Source organism: Drosophila santomea, chromosome 3L (genome assembly GCF_016746245.2).
Source record: "Drosophila santomea strain STO CAGO 1482 chromosome 3L, Prin_Dsan_1.1, whole genome shotgun sequence".
Lineage (NCBI taxonomy): Eukaryota > Metazoa > Arthropoda > Insecta > Diptera > Drosophilidae > Drosophila > Drosophila santomea.
In genome coordinates this window covers 19,123,535-19,140,119 of record NC_053018.2, presented here as the reverse complement: position 1 = coordinate 19,140,119, position 16,585 = coordinate 19,123,535, and the positions used below count along the sequence as shown (strand labels likewise).

At 41.1% G+C, this 16,585-nt stretch overlaps 3 protein-coding genes across 6 annotated transcripts; 2 read left to right on the top strand and 1 right to left on the bottom strand.

The window, feature by feature from the left end:
• The first annotated feature begins 344 nt into the window (after positions 1-344).
• On the top strand, positions 345-5,145 carry LOC120450448 (neuronal membrane glycoprotein M6-a). 2 transcript variants are annotated; one of them, XM_039633465.2, is made up of 5 exons: positions 345-741; positions 2,479-2,691; positions 3,653-3,812; positions 3,870-4,174; positions 4,237-5,145. In XM_039633465.2, exons 1-5 carry the CDS (start codon positions 738-740, stop codon positions 4,512-4,514), a joined length of 960 nt encoding a protein of 319 aa, XP_039489399.1. In that variant the 5' UTR covers positions 345-737; the 3' UTR covers positions 4,515-5,145. The 2 variants fall into 2 exon arrangements, with proteins under 2 accessions (XP_039489399.1, XP_039489400.1); XM_039633466.2 differs by lacking the exon at positions 2,479-2,691 and having other exon boundaries at positions 347-741; positions 4,237-5,139.
• Positions 5,146-5,505: 360 nt separating this feature from the next.
• LOC120450447 (serine/threonine-protein kinase PLK4) lies at positions 5,506-8,355 on the bottom strand. The gene is made up of 7 exons (XM_039633464.1): positions 8,201-8,355; positions 8,046-8,141; positions 7,224-7,992; positions 6,718-7,165; positions 6,145-6,661; positions 5,938-6,087; positions 5,506-5,877 (listed from the first exon to the last, which is right to left on the bottom strand). Exons 1-7 carry the CDS (start codon positions 8,234-8,236, stop codon positions 5,590-5,592), a joined length of 2,304 nt encoding a protein of 767 aa, XP_039489398.1. The 5' UTR covers positions 8,237-8,355; the 3' UTR covers positions 5,506-5,589.
• A 435-nt stretch (positions 8,356-8,790) lies between these two features.
• Positions 8,791-15,068, top strand: LOC120450446 (cyclin-dependent kinase 12). Of its 3 annotated transcripts, XM_039633460.2 has the most exons (9): positions 8,791-9,136; positions 9,393-9,444; positions 9,741-10,291; positions 10,346-11,205; positions 11,262-11,421; positions 11,654-12,869; positions 12,934-13,322; positions 13,522-13,995; positions 14,059-15,068. In XM_039633460.2, exons 3-9 carry the CDS (start codon positions 10,083-10,085, stop codon positions 14,216-14,218), a joined length of 3,468 nt encoding a protein of 1,155 aa, XP_039489394.1. In that variant the 5' UTR covers positions 8,791-9,136; positions 9,393-9,444; positions 9,741-10,082; the 3' UTR covers positions 14,219-15,068. The 3 variants fall into 3 exon arrangements, with proteins under 3 accessions (XP_039489394.1, XP_039489395.1, XP_039489396.1); XM_039633461.2 differs by lacking the exon at positions 9,393-9,444; XM_039633462.1 differs by lacking the exons at positions 8,791-9,136; positions 9,393-9,444 and having other exon boundaries at positions 9,692-10,291.
• The last annotated feature ends 1,517 nt before the right edge of the window (positions 15,069-16,585 follow it).

Here is a 16,585-nt window from a genome sequence, read left to right as displayed (position 1 = left end):
AACTTAGCACCTAGTTCGAATTCTTGTTGTTAGATATTGTCGCACTAGAATATAAACAATTTTACATTTTGATAATTTTTTTGATCGCTGTATGTACGTAATGTATGTAATTTTGCGTTTGTTCGGAATAGAAAACTATAAATACGTGTTCAATAAATAATAAATATAGAGTTGGTCTGCATTTTAATTTAATGTATAAATGTATAACCGTGGTATTTCGTTAATTCAAGTGAACCTCGAGGAATATAGTAGTGCGACCAGTTAAAGAAAAATATACCAAACCATCGATAGTTTCACCGATAAATGTAGGTCTTCACCACTTCGATACGCTCGTTATTGAGTAGATACTATTTGTTTTTGGGCGAATTCAGTTGGATGCTTCGCTGGCCTAGGATAATAAATTCGTGCTAGCTTAAAAAATTAAGCTAAATTCATTTAACCACCTGTGGTTTCGTTTTCAATCGCAATCGAATAGCATCAAAGTGCAAATAAAACGGCTGAAGCGCGAGTTTAATTCCCCCTCCACTGTCAAGCTCACACCTTAAAACTTGTTTCGAGTTTACCAAGTAGAGCGAGGTGTTTGTACGTTTGTGTATACATACAAGCATATGCAAAAGACTTCAGAAATTCCAACGCATCTAACAAATTGCAGTCCAGAGCGACTTGCATTCCCAATTGGAAACAATTAAATGATATAACTTAATTCCGGAGTCTGGTAACAATTCACAGCCATTCAAATGGGTAAGTTGGCCAATACCTTCTGGCACTGAGTGTTCAAAGCTGTAACAAAGCTACATTTTAACTAAGCTGTAACACATTGGGGACTGGTTTTCTTTTTTATATATCGTTTTCCAATTGGACACATATCTATGTAACGTGAGGAAAATTATTCCAATGGGATTTTCGGGTTTTATCTATCACATACATATATACAAAAACTTTTCGCGCCCATTTTCTATTTATGGTGCCTTGCACTCATGAAATCCTTTTGTATCAGAAACGGCAGACTTTTATTTGCCAATGTTTGCATAGAAAACAAAATACCATTATTTCAATTAAATCACAATTTTTGAAAATTTTGTATTAATAAATAAAAATATTTTTGTTTTACAATTTATACTTAAGCTTATTTTTGAATTACAACTTCTTACTTCTTTCTTAAGGGAAAAAACAATAATGTAAAATCCATTTGAGAGTATAGTTTATTTATCTACTCATCATAATATGCTTCAATTATAATGTGTAGATTCGGTTTGAAAATATACATCTACTAATTTTCCGGTTATAGCTTTTGCAAGTCGTCCCTGACTGACATTACTGTGGCAAAATTAAGCAAGAGTATTAAAGTGTTGATCTAGGCTTCCTAAACTATTATATTTACGCTCTGGCAGCCGCTTATTTAATTCACAAAGAGTCATTGCACGCAGCCGGAATTCATGTTGTGCTCCAATGCCGGCCTGGGCCTCTGTCTTGGTGTCATTGGCACCCCGCATTTGGCATCTGGAGTAAGAAATCTGGTCCAAAGCCCCCCGGTGGCAATCTCCATTCCAATTCCATTCAGTCTGGCACAGACACCGCGGGACTTCCGGTGAGAATCTCTCAAAGGCGGATGTATTTAAAAGGCGCAGGCTCTTCACTCCCTTCGCTGGCAGGATGTCATTTAGATGTCTCTTCTGGGTTCGTTGTCCCGCCTGTCTTGGTTGGGCTTTAAGTTGCCGCTAAGCACATAATTAGCTTAATTACATTCCAAAGAAACGCGGTTGAAAATATGAAATGCCTTATTACATCTGTTACTTTATGGTAGAGGGGCATATACTTGACTGCAGCAACTAAAAGCCAAAAAAGTGGGTTCCCTAAAATGAAAGGGGTATTATCAGGATGGGTCGCTGAATTAGCATAAGAAATAAGAGGTGAATAAGAGATAACCCTATGCCTATAAGGTTATCGCATTTCCCTTATTAGTATGACTTTTCGACCCAACTGGAGCAGTGAACTTCTACCCGCAAGTTCGAACTAATTGTCTCATTAATTACAGCAACAGGCATTCGTGCACAGAAATAAATATAATCACGACCAAAGTTGGATTTCATTTGAAATGCTACGAATTCACCTAAAGGTTCAATATACTTTATACTCTTACTAAAGCTGCATATTATCTGTCAGTGTAACGAGATTTCGTAAGAGAGCGCTACGCTCTTTGAAGAGCAGTTCAAAAAGCCAGTTATCTTTGAAACTCTCTTTTGGAAAACTGAGAACCCACTCGACATCGACATTTTGAGTTTTTAGATTTCAGTGTTCTTTCTTTTCTACGGGAGTGTCATTCGCTGTTCGGTGGTCATTGCTATAAAGACTAATTATAATCATTGGAAGGCCTCTTAATTGGGTGACGTCGGTGTGCGTGTGATTCACTGTGTGCCAATTGGCTTGAGCGGCTAGCTTATGTTCCGTAACTAAAATTCCGACTTCGACTCCATAAAGCACTGTGCAGTATGCCGGGCAAGGGGAACAACCGCGATCGCATCCGGGATCCCCGAGAGGAAATCCTGCTCGAGACGAACTTCGAGGATGACGGCGGAGTCCTGACGCGCGCCTACAACGGAAATCCGTACAACGCGTCCATCCAGAACCGTCGGCGCAACTCGTACCGCTCGGATCACTCTTTGGACAGGTACACGGAGCGCGGAGGCGAAGGTATGACCCGAAATCTGGGACACATCAGAGCCCGAAGGGCGTTCCAGTAGTGCAATCAATCGATTCCACCCTCACCGAATTTTGTGTTCACCTTGTGCTTGTTTTGCTTTACGTGAATCACTGGACAGCCTGAAATCACCAGTCGCGGGTTCACCTGTTATCTTATCACAATCTTTTTCAGCTTGTGTGTATTCGTCTCAAATGTACCATGCACATATGTTTATAAGCAGTTTTCCCACTTTTCTCATAACGCAATCTATACACAAAACTATGTATTACACTCGATTCACCTTTGACTTTAGGCTTCATTGCATAGATACACAAGCAAAGCTAAATTGAAACACAACACAATGTAGAAAGAAAACATGGGACTTTTATAGTTCTTCCGGTTTGATAATTTACCTGGAGATAATTTTTTTGGATTACTCTGATCGATAACTTTATAAAGGCATTCCATTATCATGTCTTTATCGAGTTTTTAATCAGATTATTACGAAAACAAGGCTTCCGCGTATTTCTCATTTGAATTAGCCATGCCGATGATTGTATTTTGATGTCTTTTCGAGTTGTTATGGAGTTGAAAAGTCGCCTCCAAGTGATGTGGAACGTTAAAACAATAAAGTAACACTCCCCGCAAAACGATGTTTGAGGCACCAACATCGACATGTTTGATACTGCACAACAATTGCTATGAACACAATAACGAATTGTGATATGATAATGACTGGTAAAGATGCGCTGCAGTATACTGGAAGCTATAGCTTCCAGGAGAGTATTTACTTTTGTATGTGTGACTTTGAATAGTTGGCTAGCGCAATCTTTCGTATACCTAGTATATGTTTAACTGTAATGACTTCATTTGTAAAATTAACATTTCTTCACTTCATAGACACCAATAATTTTACATTACAATCAAAAGTTATTGATAAACTTCTTCCTAAAATGTAACTCGTTTCTTTAGGAGAATGCTGCCAATCCTGCATGGCGCGTATTCCCTACGCCACCCTGATAGCCACTCTGATGTGTCTCCTGGGAGTGGGTATCTTCTGCTTCACCATGTACCGAGGAGCCTCTCTGACCGTAATAATGGTTGACCAGGTTTTCCATCTACGCCTGATATGGTGAGTTATTTATTGGGATTACAAAACGCGATTTACTTAACCATCTGATCCCTTTAGGATCGAAGCGGTGCAAATGATTTTTGTAATAATTGGAGCGGGCATGGCCGCCCTCGGCTTCATGATTCTGTTCGTCGGATTTCTGGCCACCGGAGCAACCAGATACAAGGTTTACCGGGCGTGGAGATCGCGAGTGGGCGGTCGAATCTCGTGCGCCGTACTTATGGGGATAACCTACCTGCTTAACTTCGTTTGGAGTCTGATCCTCTGCTTCCTGGTAGTGGTTACTTTCATCTATACTATGTTCTGGAACATGTGCACCAGTGTTGAGCACTCTCAAAGCTGCATTGATTTGACACAATTTCGTAAGCCATTAAATATATATATCCATAAAGATACGCCATTTAATATTTCTGGGATCGTACAGATTTCATGTTCCCGCCAAACACGAAACTTGAGGACATGAAGGTCTGCGAAAAGTACGAGATCAAGGCTTTCTGCAAAGACGGTGTTGAGAACGCTGAGGTGATGTTCATATTGGCCACTCTGTCCACTCTTTTGGTGCTGCTCAGTCTGGTCCACTACCTCATGTGCCTGTCTGCCAACTACGCCCATATTCGGGACCACGAAAAGTTCCAAGAGCTGCAGGAGATTCAGAACCTGAACGAGCTGGAGTACAGCGCAACCTCGAAGGATCGGTTCTAGGACATATTTCAGAAGATTCAGTTTGAGCTTAAGGACAAGTCTAGCGCTCTTTGAGCGATTCACGCACAATACAACGAAAAGTGAACAAATTTCCAACGAAACCCAACATTCTATAGCTAAGATTTTTCATTTAGACCTAAGATTAAATTTGAGTTTCAAGCTATGCATGTTCGTTTAATGAGTTTGTGACTAAACGTTTTATTATTTTATTAGTTAAGCAGTTGTATCCATTTTAAAAATGCCAATCAAAAAACTCCACTGAATTTTTGCTTCTTATATTCTGTACGGTCTCACTAGCGTTTTTCTTCCGTCCATTGATTTAAGTTAGTCTACATTCATTATATTTTCGTTTCTTATTACCTTGCTAGCAACCAATCCATGCTCAAATTGATTCTTCTGAATTGCCGAATGCATTTTATTAATATACGGATACATTAGTTAATCGCAACTTATTATTATTACATAGTGTAATCCATCCGTGTACGATTGTCTTTAAAATCTGTACAAGAAATTACTTTTAATGTGTATATTTCACTATTGCATCTACAACTTTAAAGCAATACGAATCCTGCCGTAGTAATTTGTAAATGCGGTAGCATTAGTTTAGTAAGGCAATGTTAATCTATAGATTTGACTAAGTATAAAAATATAAATATATTTATCTCGTATTTAATATATACACGTACGTAATAATAATATATTTTATACTACAATTTTCGAACCTCACACTTATACAAAAAGTATAAACTTTTAAAAATTAAATAAAGAACTTGAGGTAAAACAAACGTCAAAGCCGTCCAAGGCGGTGTGTTCGATAATGGTATTCAAATTGGAGTTTAGATCCCTTCTCGTTAATTTTTCTTGTTAAGCGACAAAGAATACAAAAAACAAACCAATTTTTTTTTTTTTTATAATCATAAAACTTTTAAAGGAAATCATAGTTACATTGAATAATTTTCGGCTAATCATATTGATACACACAGGGAAAACGTACAAAATATATTTACCTTTAATTTACAATACAAGTACATTTGCTCAAACTTAAAAACTAGTTGGGAAGATAGTTTTGATTGAATTACAAAAGCATGCGATTATAAGAAGGCGTTGTCGTTTTGGGAGTCACTGCATTGTTGTAGTCAATTTTCCTGCCGCTTTCCAGCAATGGAGCTGTCTTCAACTTTATCTGAATGTTTGGTATCTGACCGACTCTATCTCTGACCGGAAATGGCAAGTCGTCGTCTTTGCCGAAATGAGTTGAAGTTCCGTTGGGTTGGGTATAAGTTATGCCACCACCTTGCATGCTCGGAATAACAGAGACAACGGATCCATCATAAAATTGAACTTGGACAACTCCATGGGAGAGCTAGAATGGCGAAATGAAGATTAGAAACCATGTAAAAAATAAATGTACATTTTGCATTACCTCAGTAGCAATTCCAACATCAGGAACGTTGATGCGTTTGATAGGAATATTTTGATGGGAAGCTAGCATGTTCAACCTGGAGCAGTTGTTTCCAAAGTCTGTAGTGTTTCGAGTCGAGGAAATTGTGCTTACGGAAAAGTTTATTGAGCCCTGTATGATAAATGCAAGTCACAGTCTGCACATTATTCAATATATATGCATATATACCTGATTCGATTTTGGTGTGGAAAACGCAATGTTGGTGGTATCCCGTAGACCATCTAATCTTTGAGCTGGCTGTACATCTGTTACGGGTCTTCGTCCAATTGTGACTGGAAAACACGAATTGTCTTTTGTCTGGGCAACTTCCAAGGCATTACTGATGTTAATGCAGTGGGTGAAACACTCGTTTCCATGCTCTATTAGGGATCGCGACTCCGAACAGGTATGATCTGAGAGAAACATTCCATTTCGATCGTAGACTTTTACCCCCTCCGCCGGCGTCTTCAGTAGCTTAGCCCCTGAGTAGAAACGAATTTCGAAGTCTGTCATTGTTTCCATCAATTGGCATTTCCCGAGAGTACTGAAGTAAGTGACTTTAGGTGTTTTGCTTTTTACCAGCCCTACAAATCGAGCTCCGTATATATATTTTTTCCAGTGCTTGCTGGGCAAATTCTCGTAATTATATACGCAATCTCCACTTGGTATTTGTAAATCTGGTGGCTGCTCTCTTACTGGTAAGCCACTGAAAAGTAAAAAAGTACTAAGCCGTCTTCAATTTCAATGTCGCACTTTACTTACCGCCCAGGATCTGGCTGATATATTATGATTCGCTGTCCGTCATCCGATATGCGACAAATGTCAATAATGCGATCTTCATTATACGTTGGCCGAAACTTAAGAAACTCGAGAACTACCTCCCCATTGCGCAAAATACTCATTATAGCATTCTTTGTCTTATAACGCGTCGAAAGCAGTCTTTTAGTGTTCAATGGTGGCACCGAAATACGATTTTCTTTAACAGATGCCGGTTTAGAAGTGGGTACCATGCTGATTTCCATGCGGAACGCTGAAGCCTTAGCAGCTCCTGGCCAATTCGGCTCTGCCAAGCCAGTTGAAGTTTGCCGAAATAAACCTGGCTGCTCATAAGTCAATTTATGATGCTTGAATTCCTCCTGTATTTGGGGAAGCATTTGTTGTGGTCCTGAGTTTTCCACAGAACGAATTTGCTGGGAATTCCGGGACTCACCTAAAATAGATAAATAGAGTAAGATTCCACAGACAAATATAAATTCCCGCATAATTACTGCTAGCAAATGTTATGATTCCACTGTCGGCGCTTTCCATACTTTGGCTGAACATATTCAACGCTCCCGGCGTCGAGTGTCCACCATTTGAGCATCTTAACATAAATGGATGGCAGAGAACCGCCTCCAAGGTAATCCGCTCGTGCGGGAGCTTTTTTAATAACTTGTTTATCAAGTCCTGCGCCTCATAAGACAAGTGAGCCGGCATAATATACTCGGACATTACAACTTTGTTAAGGGTTGACTGCACCGCATCAGTTTCGAAGGGCGGGCGTCCCACCAGCAGGGTGTACAGCATGCATCCAACGCTCCAGACGTCCGCGGGCAGTCCGTGAGACGAGCGTGACACCACCTCAGGCGAAATATAGTTGGGGGTTCCACACATAGTCATATGGCGCTCATCAGGTCGCTTTAATTGAGTGGCCAGTCCGAAATCGGCGATCTTAACGTGCATTTCCTTGCTAAGCAGGAGGTTGGATAGCGAAATGTCGCGGTGCATAATATTGTGGGAGTGCAGGTACAAAAGTCCCGCCACCACCTGTTTCAGGATGGAAGCAGCTTCCGTCTCTGTGAAGGGTCTGGCAATGTGGTTCATATAGCGATGAAGCTCCCCATTATGGGCCAGCTCGAGCACCAAATACACATAGTTGGCGTCCTGGAAGAAAGTGTACAGCTGAAGCACGGAGGGATGTTTCAAGCGGGAGTGGATTTCCACTTCCTGGCGAACGCGGTTAGTGAGTCCAGTGCCCTGGATCAGTTTTTTATCGATCTGAAAGCAAATCCGTAAATAATATGTTTAACCAATAATACAGAAGAACTTACCATCTTTATGGCCACATCCTGGTGAGTGTGCAGGCATCGCGCCTTGTATACAATCGCAAAACCACCTTTGCCCAGCAAGTGCTGTACTTCATAGTCCTGCAAATACAAACGGCGCTTGAAATATTTATTAGACTACTGCATTCCAGAAAACCCACCTCAATAGTTTCTCCAAAAGCCCGATTGGATAACATAGCTAGCCTTTTTTCTGTAGACTAAACGAGCCACTTGCTATGATCTGTTCTTATTTATCAAAAACTAAAGCCATGTAAACAAACAAGCGAAACAAAATTTAAACGCCACCGTTAGTGTTGGAAAATTTTAATGCTACTTCAGAAAAGATCGGTTACCAGCACTAACGAGGGCTGCACTATTGACCGATATATGCACAAATTGCTTATTAAAATTCAATTAATTTTATAAGTTAACCATATTTTACAATTTATGGTATTTTAACATTTAAAATCACTTTTAAATATGATTTATAAACGTTAGTTGTTCTTATACTGTAAGTAAAAGTCTAACTATCGATAATGGCTACAAAATGGCTAAGTGAGCTTATGAGAAGTGCATATTACAACATATATTTTTTTATCTTTATTTGAACGGAAGGGATTATTTATTTAAATTACGTTAAAGACAGTTGTGTAATAATAAATTTTCTACCAACACTATACTTAAATGCACCTTTTAATCACAGCGCGTTCCCACCGCCTGGACAGATAAAGCAGCCCTGGTGATTAATCGCCGACAATATTGCCAGCCATTGCAAATGCAGAGAATCATGGCAAAATTATTCTTATGGTTTTACTACCGAAACAATGCCTAATGAGACATGTAACTTGCATTTGAACAAACTCTTATATATGAACCGATCCCATAATAAGCTGAGGCAATATTCGCGTAATAAATGTAATTCGAAAGCATAAACAACGTCGGAATACTAGACTTCGATAGCTGTGTTATTTAATAATTTAAGGACTCCAGCGAGTGCGTGCGCCGAGAGCCGAAAGAAAGAATCGTGTAAGCCGCCAATTGCGCCGGCATTAAAGTTATAAACAAGTGGTGTTTGCATAATTTACTCCCAAAAACTGGTAAGTCCGCAGAAAAGAAAATAAAGTGACCCACATACTTACATTAATACTCATGTATGTACATATGTATATGGGTTGGTGTTTGTCTCATACATGAGGCACGCAGACAACCTTGGACTCTCACACTACCGTCAATGACAAGCAACAGTGCAAAAATAGTGCTGGAAAGTGTCTTTGAAAATCCTTAACGTAATTTATAAAAATGATTTTCCCAAGTATCTGAAACTTTGTTTTATATCTTCGATCCATCCATCAGTTTTTACGGCCCTTCCTAGAACCTTCGGTGCCGCCCTAGTCAAATTCTACAGGTTAGTTCAAACAAACAAAAGCAAGTAGTCTAATGCCAATAATTAAAAACGATCAAATTATATGTAATCATTTTTTAAAGGCACAAATTTTCCAAAAGTTTTAATGAACAAACCTAATTAAAAAATGGTTGTTATTTTTCTGTAAGCAGTGTGCCCAGAGCTATAGATTGGTTAAATGACAGCAACACGCGTTCTTCCGCTGATGGCTAAATGCCCTATACCATTCTCGGTCACACTTGCCACTTCATTATAACCTTAAAATGACAAGTTATAAATTTTTTTTATGTTAATTTTAGTGGAACCCGAACACTAGATTGACTTTCCAAAGCTGTGCCGCAAAGTGCCGAACGTTTTCGATTGCCTGCGCAACATCGGCGCCTTGTACTAGGACATATCCCAGATAATCATGTAAAGAAAACGTCACACGAATATGTGCTTGTGCTGGTAGGCAGCGATGTAAATAAATTGAAGCTGCTCCCGAGGAAAATCTCACCGCAAATTCAAAAAAAAAATTGAACGCCGAAGTGCCACTTGTAGCAGAAGTAAGCGGACTGCGAAGACCCAGCACGATCCATAGAGAACTGAGCGTGGTGTCTGCGGTCTGCAAGTTCTCAAAATCCGACCGTTGAGACGCTACGATGCATGCATCCTCCGCGGCGGCCACCGCACTTGTGGAGTACTCGGACGTTAGCTCAGAGGACTTCTCGGACCAGGAGGCAGGCGACTTGGACGCGGACGCTGGCAAGGGAGCCGGAAACATCAAAAAACCAAAGCCAGCTGCGGATAATCAGTTCTCAAAAGGTCGTCTTGGTGCCAAACCCGATAAGGAAGGTTATGATAACTACAGGTAAGGGAAGGAGAATTTATTTAAAAGTGAAGGTCACACAAGTCCTCTTTGCAGAAGTAGAAGGGCTGAAGACTCAAATGATCCAGTTGCGGCCGGATCAAGGCAAACGTCGAGCAGCGAGGCCACAAATCCGCGGAAGGAACCTTCGCAGGCATCCAACACCTCGAAGGACGAGATGTGGGGACGAGAAATCTACATGTCCAGCGATTCTATCGACACTGATGAGCTAGAGGCGGAAATGAAGCGGCAAAAGCGCAAAAAGCAGAAAAAGGAAAAACACAAACACAAGTCCAAGAAAAAGTCCAAGAAGCGCAAAAAGAAGAGGGCCAAATCGTATTCCAGCATCGATTCGATGTCGGACAATGACATCAATGCCTTATTGGACCGGCGCTATACTCCGCCGACGGCTCCTAGCAAGACCAACGAACGGACGGTTAGCGCTGCGCCGTCCTCCTTCACCCCACACAACCTCAAGGAGAGCAGTTCGCCAGCCACTCCACCGCCGGCGCGTCGGCCCAATACCAATAGCACCTACTACGGGGAGTCGTCCGTGGAGACGGCCAACTCTGCACTAGGCAGCAACCTGCAGGTCACAGTTACGAACAAGCAGTCGAGCAGCAGTCGGCTTCGTTCTCCTCCTCCGTCCTCCCGCTCCAGTGGCAACGGGCCGAGGTTTGGAAACTCCCCGCGTACTCCACCGCCCTCTCACTACACCTCCAGCGGCGGCGGAGGAGGAGGAGTGGGCAGTGGGTCAGTGGTCCGCGATTCACGCAGCTCCCGCTATGTAAATAGTCCCCACAAAGAGGAGGTAAGTGCTCATCACCGCTCTAGCCACGATCACGGCTATCAGGGACGGTACTCCGGTGCTGGCTCGAGCAGTCACGATGCCAGGAAGGTGAAACGACTGTCGCCGGGTAAGTTTCACTAGTTTAGGCAAATGTTCTTTACTTACAATGCAAAACTTTTGCAGAGATGGACCGCTACAACCATCAGCCAAGCACACCGCCCCACAAGCGCCGGAAGTTTAGCGATGGCAGGGAAGTAGGCCTCGGAAACTTTGAGCACAGTAGACACCAATCTGGAAAGTACGAACGATACAGCAGAGATCGATATTCAAGGCGGTCATCAAGGTAAAATTTTGCATATATTTTATGTGAATTATAGCTCTAATTACTTACTGACTTCGCTTCATATCAAATAGGTTGAAATAGTTTTGAAATATTTTTCTATCTTAAACACTCTTTAAATAACTTCCTGTATGTGCGTAGTCGCTTGTAAAATGGAAATTTGAGCTAATAATTTGACTGAAATTGTGTCTACGTATTCTCATATCTAACAATTATTTTTCCAAACTTTATTCAGGAGCCCCAGTCTGCAGCACTCACGAAGTCGGCAATCGCCCATCGGTGGCCTGTCAAGTGGTTCGAACGCGTTTCGCCATGGTGGCAGTCACAAACACAAGTACGGGACGACGGTTAGCTCGCCGACGAGGTCCTCAAAACGCGCTTCGGGAACTGGTACCTCTGGTGATCGCTACTCGAGGTCGCCCAGAACAAGTTCGCGGTACATGGAGGCCTCACCCCCATCGCCAGTCGGACCTTCAGGTTCGCATCATTATCATCATCGCCGTTCGCCAAGGATGCGCCAGAGGACCAGAGGAGGCAGCCGTCGCCGGTCGCCAAGTTCGGCCAGCAGCGAGAGTTCAGCCTCTCGCAGCCGATCGCCAACGTCAAGAGATCTGAAGCACAAGCGTGAAGAGTACATCAAAAAGATCAGTGAGACTAGCCTATTTGCCGAGCTGGTGAAAGATCGTCACAAAAGGCAGAAGGCGCTGAAGGAAATCATCGAGCGGCAAGAGGAGAACAGCAATAGCAACAGCAACGGTGCACTGACTATAAACGACAACAGTTCCTCAGTGGATGGCAATACACCCAACACGGGTGATGGCCGATCTGGCCCTGGAAGTGGGACACCCGCAGCGGCTTCAATTACTTCCAATGGGCTTGAAGTCCTGGGTAGCAAACCGGATCTTGACCTCAACAACATTCCCATGCCAAACAAGCAGAACGATACTGTGGTTTCGAATCCGGGTTCAAACGTCGATGTTCCGGACAGTTCCACGCCGTTGAAGCAACCTCTGTTGGTGGCACCGTTCTCAGCCAATAAGAACAACATAAAACCCAAGAGTCTGACTTCTTTGCCGTTACCCCCTGGGATGAATGTCCTCGACTTGGCCAGTGCAAGGTCTCCCTCGCCGGGGAAAAGAAAGGATTCGGACGAAAAGAACGTTAATACAAGCGTCAGCGCCAATAAGAGCGTGCTTAATCTTCCTATGCCGCCAGTAATTCCTGGCAGCGAAGAACTTAGTGGCGAGGATGATGTTATCGACAGCCCTGAAGACTTTGATGCACCCGCTGTTGGCAATGTGCACGCCCAAGGTGGTGGGCCAGGAACAACCCGTCGGCGCCCAGTGATACTCAACCGTCGAGATTCGCGAAACAACGTACGCGACTGGGGCGAGCGCTGTGTGGATGTTTTCGAAATGATTGCGCAAATAGGAGAAGGAACTTACGGACAGGTACAAATAGGACATTTGGTGGTTCATTTGAAAAACAGCTAATTTCTTGTTGTTTGCCTTGCAGGTCTACAAGGCTCGGGATCATCATACCAATGACATGGTAGCTCTAAAAAAGGTTCGGCTGGAGCATGAGAAGGAGGGCTTTCCCATTACGGCTGTTCGTGAAATCAAAATACTGAGACAACTAAACCATCGCAATATAGTCAACCTGCATGAAATTGTAACGGACAAGCAGGATGCTGTAGAGTTCCGCAAAGACAAGGGATCCTTCTACTTGGTGTTTGAGTACATGGATCACGACTTGATGGGTCTGCTGGAGTCTGGCATGGTCGACTTCAATGAGGAAAACAACGCAAGCATTATGAAGCAGCTGTTGGACGGTCTAAACTACTGCCATAAAAAGAATTTTCTGCATCGAGACATCAAGTGTTCGAACATTTTAATGAACAACAGGTGGGAAGTTATAGCACTTGGGTGCACTAATAATTGTTTTACACAAGCTGAAATGTAATGTATTTTCACTGATTGAGTTAAAAATTCATTTTTTTACATCTTTTTTTATCTTAATAGTTTATACCAATGCCCAAGCATCTATTTTAATTTGAGATTATATTTATTCGCAGTATTAACTATATTGATTTACTATTTGCAGAGGTAAAGTAAAACTGGCAGACTTTGGGCTGGCACGACTATACAATGCGGATGATCGGGAACGACCCTACACGAACAAAGTAATTACCTTATGGTATCGTCCTCCTGAACTTTTGCTGGGCGAGGAGCGTTACGGCCCGTCGATAGACGTGTGGTCCTGCGGGTGCATCCTCGGAGAACTCTTTGTGAAGAGGCCACTGTTCCAGGCTAATGCGGAAATGGCGCAGCTTGAAACGATATCAAAGATTTGTGGATCCCCGGTTCCTGCTGTGTGGCCGAATGTAATTAAGCTGCCTCTGTTCCACACTCTCAAACAAAAGAAGACGCATCGCCGCCGTCTACGGGAAGACTTTGAGTTCATGCCAGCACCCGCACTGGATCTGCTGGACAAAATGCTCGATTTAGACCCGGACAAGCGCATCACAGCTGAAGATGCGCTTCGCTCGCCGTGGTTAAAGAAAATCAACCCCGACGAGTAAGTACACAAACTACACCCTATATGTATCTCAAGCATCCAAATAACGTTATATTTTTACAGAATGCCAACGCCACAATTGCCCACGTGGCAGGACTGCCATGAGCTTTGGAGTAAGAAGCGCCGTCGGCAGATGCGGGAGCAACAGGAGTCGCTTCCTCCTACGGTGATAGCCTCGACCAAATACCAACAGCATGGAGCTGCCATGGTGGGGGATGCTTAGCATTTGCTGTTTTCTTCGCTACTTAATGTGAAGGAGAACTACAAGCAGCTTGAAGGCGAGGAGTGTTCCTGGTGGCACTAGCAACTATCCGTAACTAGCAATAACGTAACCTTTAAAGGGATTCTGTTATCCCTAGACAGGGCCAGAATAGGTTGACTTGGACTTGCTCTAGCTCTGTCGAGCTTAAGACAGCTTCAATAAAGTCTTGGCTACATTTATAAAATGCTTTATATGTTGGGCAAATTGAATCAATCGCTGTATAAACGAAGTGTTATATATTCGCAAAGATACATATTTAAAAGATGATTTTATACATATACTATTATTCAATTTAATTGCTATTAGTGTTTTTAATTTTGGAATAAACTGGCAATCTGAAGACATCGTGCATGATCGGGAATACATATAAAATTCGCGTAACGAAAGTGTAAACTATTAACTCAGTACGTGTTCGCAACATCAAAGGCGATTTGTAAGTGACCATGTTTCAAAGATACGAAATAATCATATATAGCGAATCAGTTAAAGATTAGCATTCTAATTATAAACAAATTGTTAAATAATAATAGACTACTTATAGTGTATTGACTAGTTTAGTTTATTGTTAAGTATGTAAGAAAAGTGTAAATTATAAATGAATTTATCAAGTAAATATGTACTAATTTACCCAAGCGCAGGCATTTGATAAGTTTATATTTTAATATGATGTTAGACAGCACACAGCATCAGATTTACATAGCATGATGTGCGTGAGACTGAAATCAATTCACATTAAATTATGTAAATAAGTTAAAAAAATCTAACATTACACACGATCAAACAAAATTACAATCTCCAAATGCAAATCAAACTGACTAAATTCATTATTGGTACATAAAATCCTATAAATAAAAGTTAAACATACGACGTGTATTTTATATAAATTGATAGCTGCGTAAACATTCATAATATTTTCTCTTCGGGCGAAATAAACTTCTTCGTTTTGGGAATTAAATAGATTTTGTATGGTGGAAAAGTATTTTCAATTTAAGAAATTAATTATCAAAATGGGAATTCATCCAATTTTTCCAGTTTTCCCGTTATATGACACTTTAGCGGCTAGAGATTCTAAGCAAGGTTCTTTAGATTAAGATGTTATTAAACAAACCCTACTGAGTTCAAATAATATTCTTTAATCATTTTACGGCAATAATAAAAGTTATTTCTTAAATAGAAATTAAATGGAACTGCTATGTTTTATGCCTGACACTCTATGATTTATGTTAGCTTTATAAAGTGAGTATTTAATAAGCCAGTTTGACAAGAACAACTTCAATTTATTATTATTGTAAAATTAAGCAAAGCTTTGCATTAAGCTTATGAAAAATGTTTTAAATAATTAAAATAGACAAGTGTAAAAAAGGTTTCTTTACAAATAAAGAGTGATATAAAAACTTAAATTCGAAATATTGTATATTTAAATTTAAAAAGTATCTCATCATATGGTCACTCAAAGTGAAGAGCCTGGTATTTTTGGCATTCGTGGACAAACGAAGTGATTCGGTATTTTCGAAGGGTCCCACTAAGTGCAGCATATATATAAATGCGTTTCATCATCAGATTTGTATGTATATTGTGTCAGTTCGCCTTTGTTTTTAATAGCAAGTCCGTCAATTAGGAAATGGTTTTACGGTGTGTGTCCAACTAATCGGGATAACCCATCCTCGGGATGAGCCCACTGGAAGGCTGTTTGGGAGCATAAACAATGGGAAGGGTTGCATCTGTGGGAGCGTGTATGTTTGTATACTTATACCCATACCATTGTTACGATGCACCTGGAAGGCCAAAAGAGAAATGCAGTGGAAAGTGTATTATTATTGCAGTGTGTTAGCGATCCTGGCCAGCTGAGTGAATGCACGGATTAGTTATTGTGCTTAGACATATTCTACACAGAAACTTAGGATCCAAGGCTTGGCGAGGTGTCTAGACATTTTGAAAAGAAAGTGATGAAAACAGTGTGTGCGTGTATGTAAATAGATGTATTTTGCCATTCCTTTGTACCGAAAACAAAGCAAAGTTGATTAATACGAGCTAAGACAGTCGGGGACGGAAGTATTGTCCAAAACAAATTCTTCAAAATTTTCTTAAGTGCCCCAAAATACTCTTATCGTCAAACTTTAGGTGCTACCTGTTATGACGTAGTAAAATTTGTCAAATTTTAAAATGAGGTTACTCATTGTTGATGTCGAACTTTTATGATTCCTGATAATTATCTATGTCCAGTTATTTTATGGGATTAATATTTTTAGCAGTATGCGATTTAATGAAGGCAAAGTTACAATTGCGTTCTATTCCACAACAAACCCCATTGTTTGAAGTCTATGATAT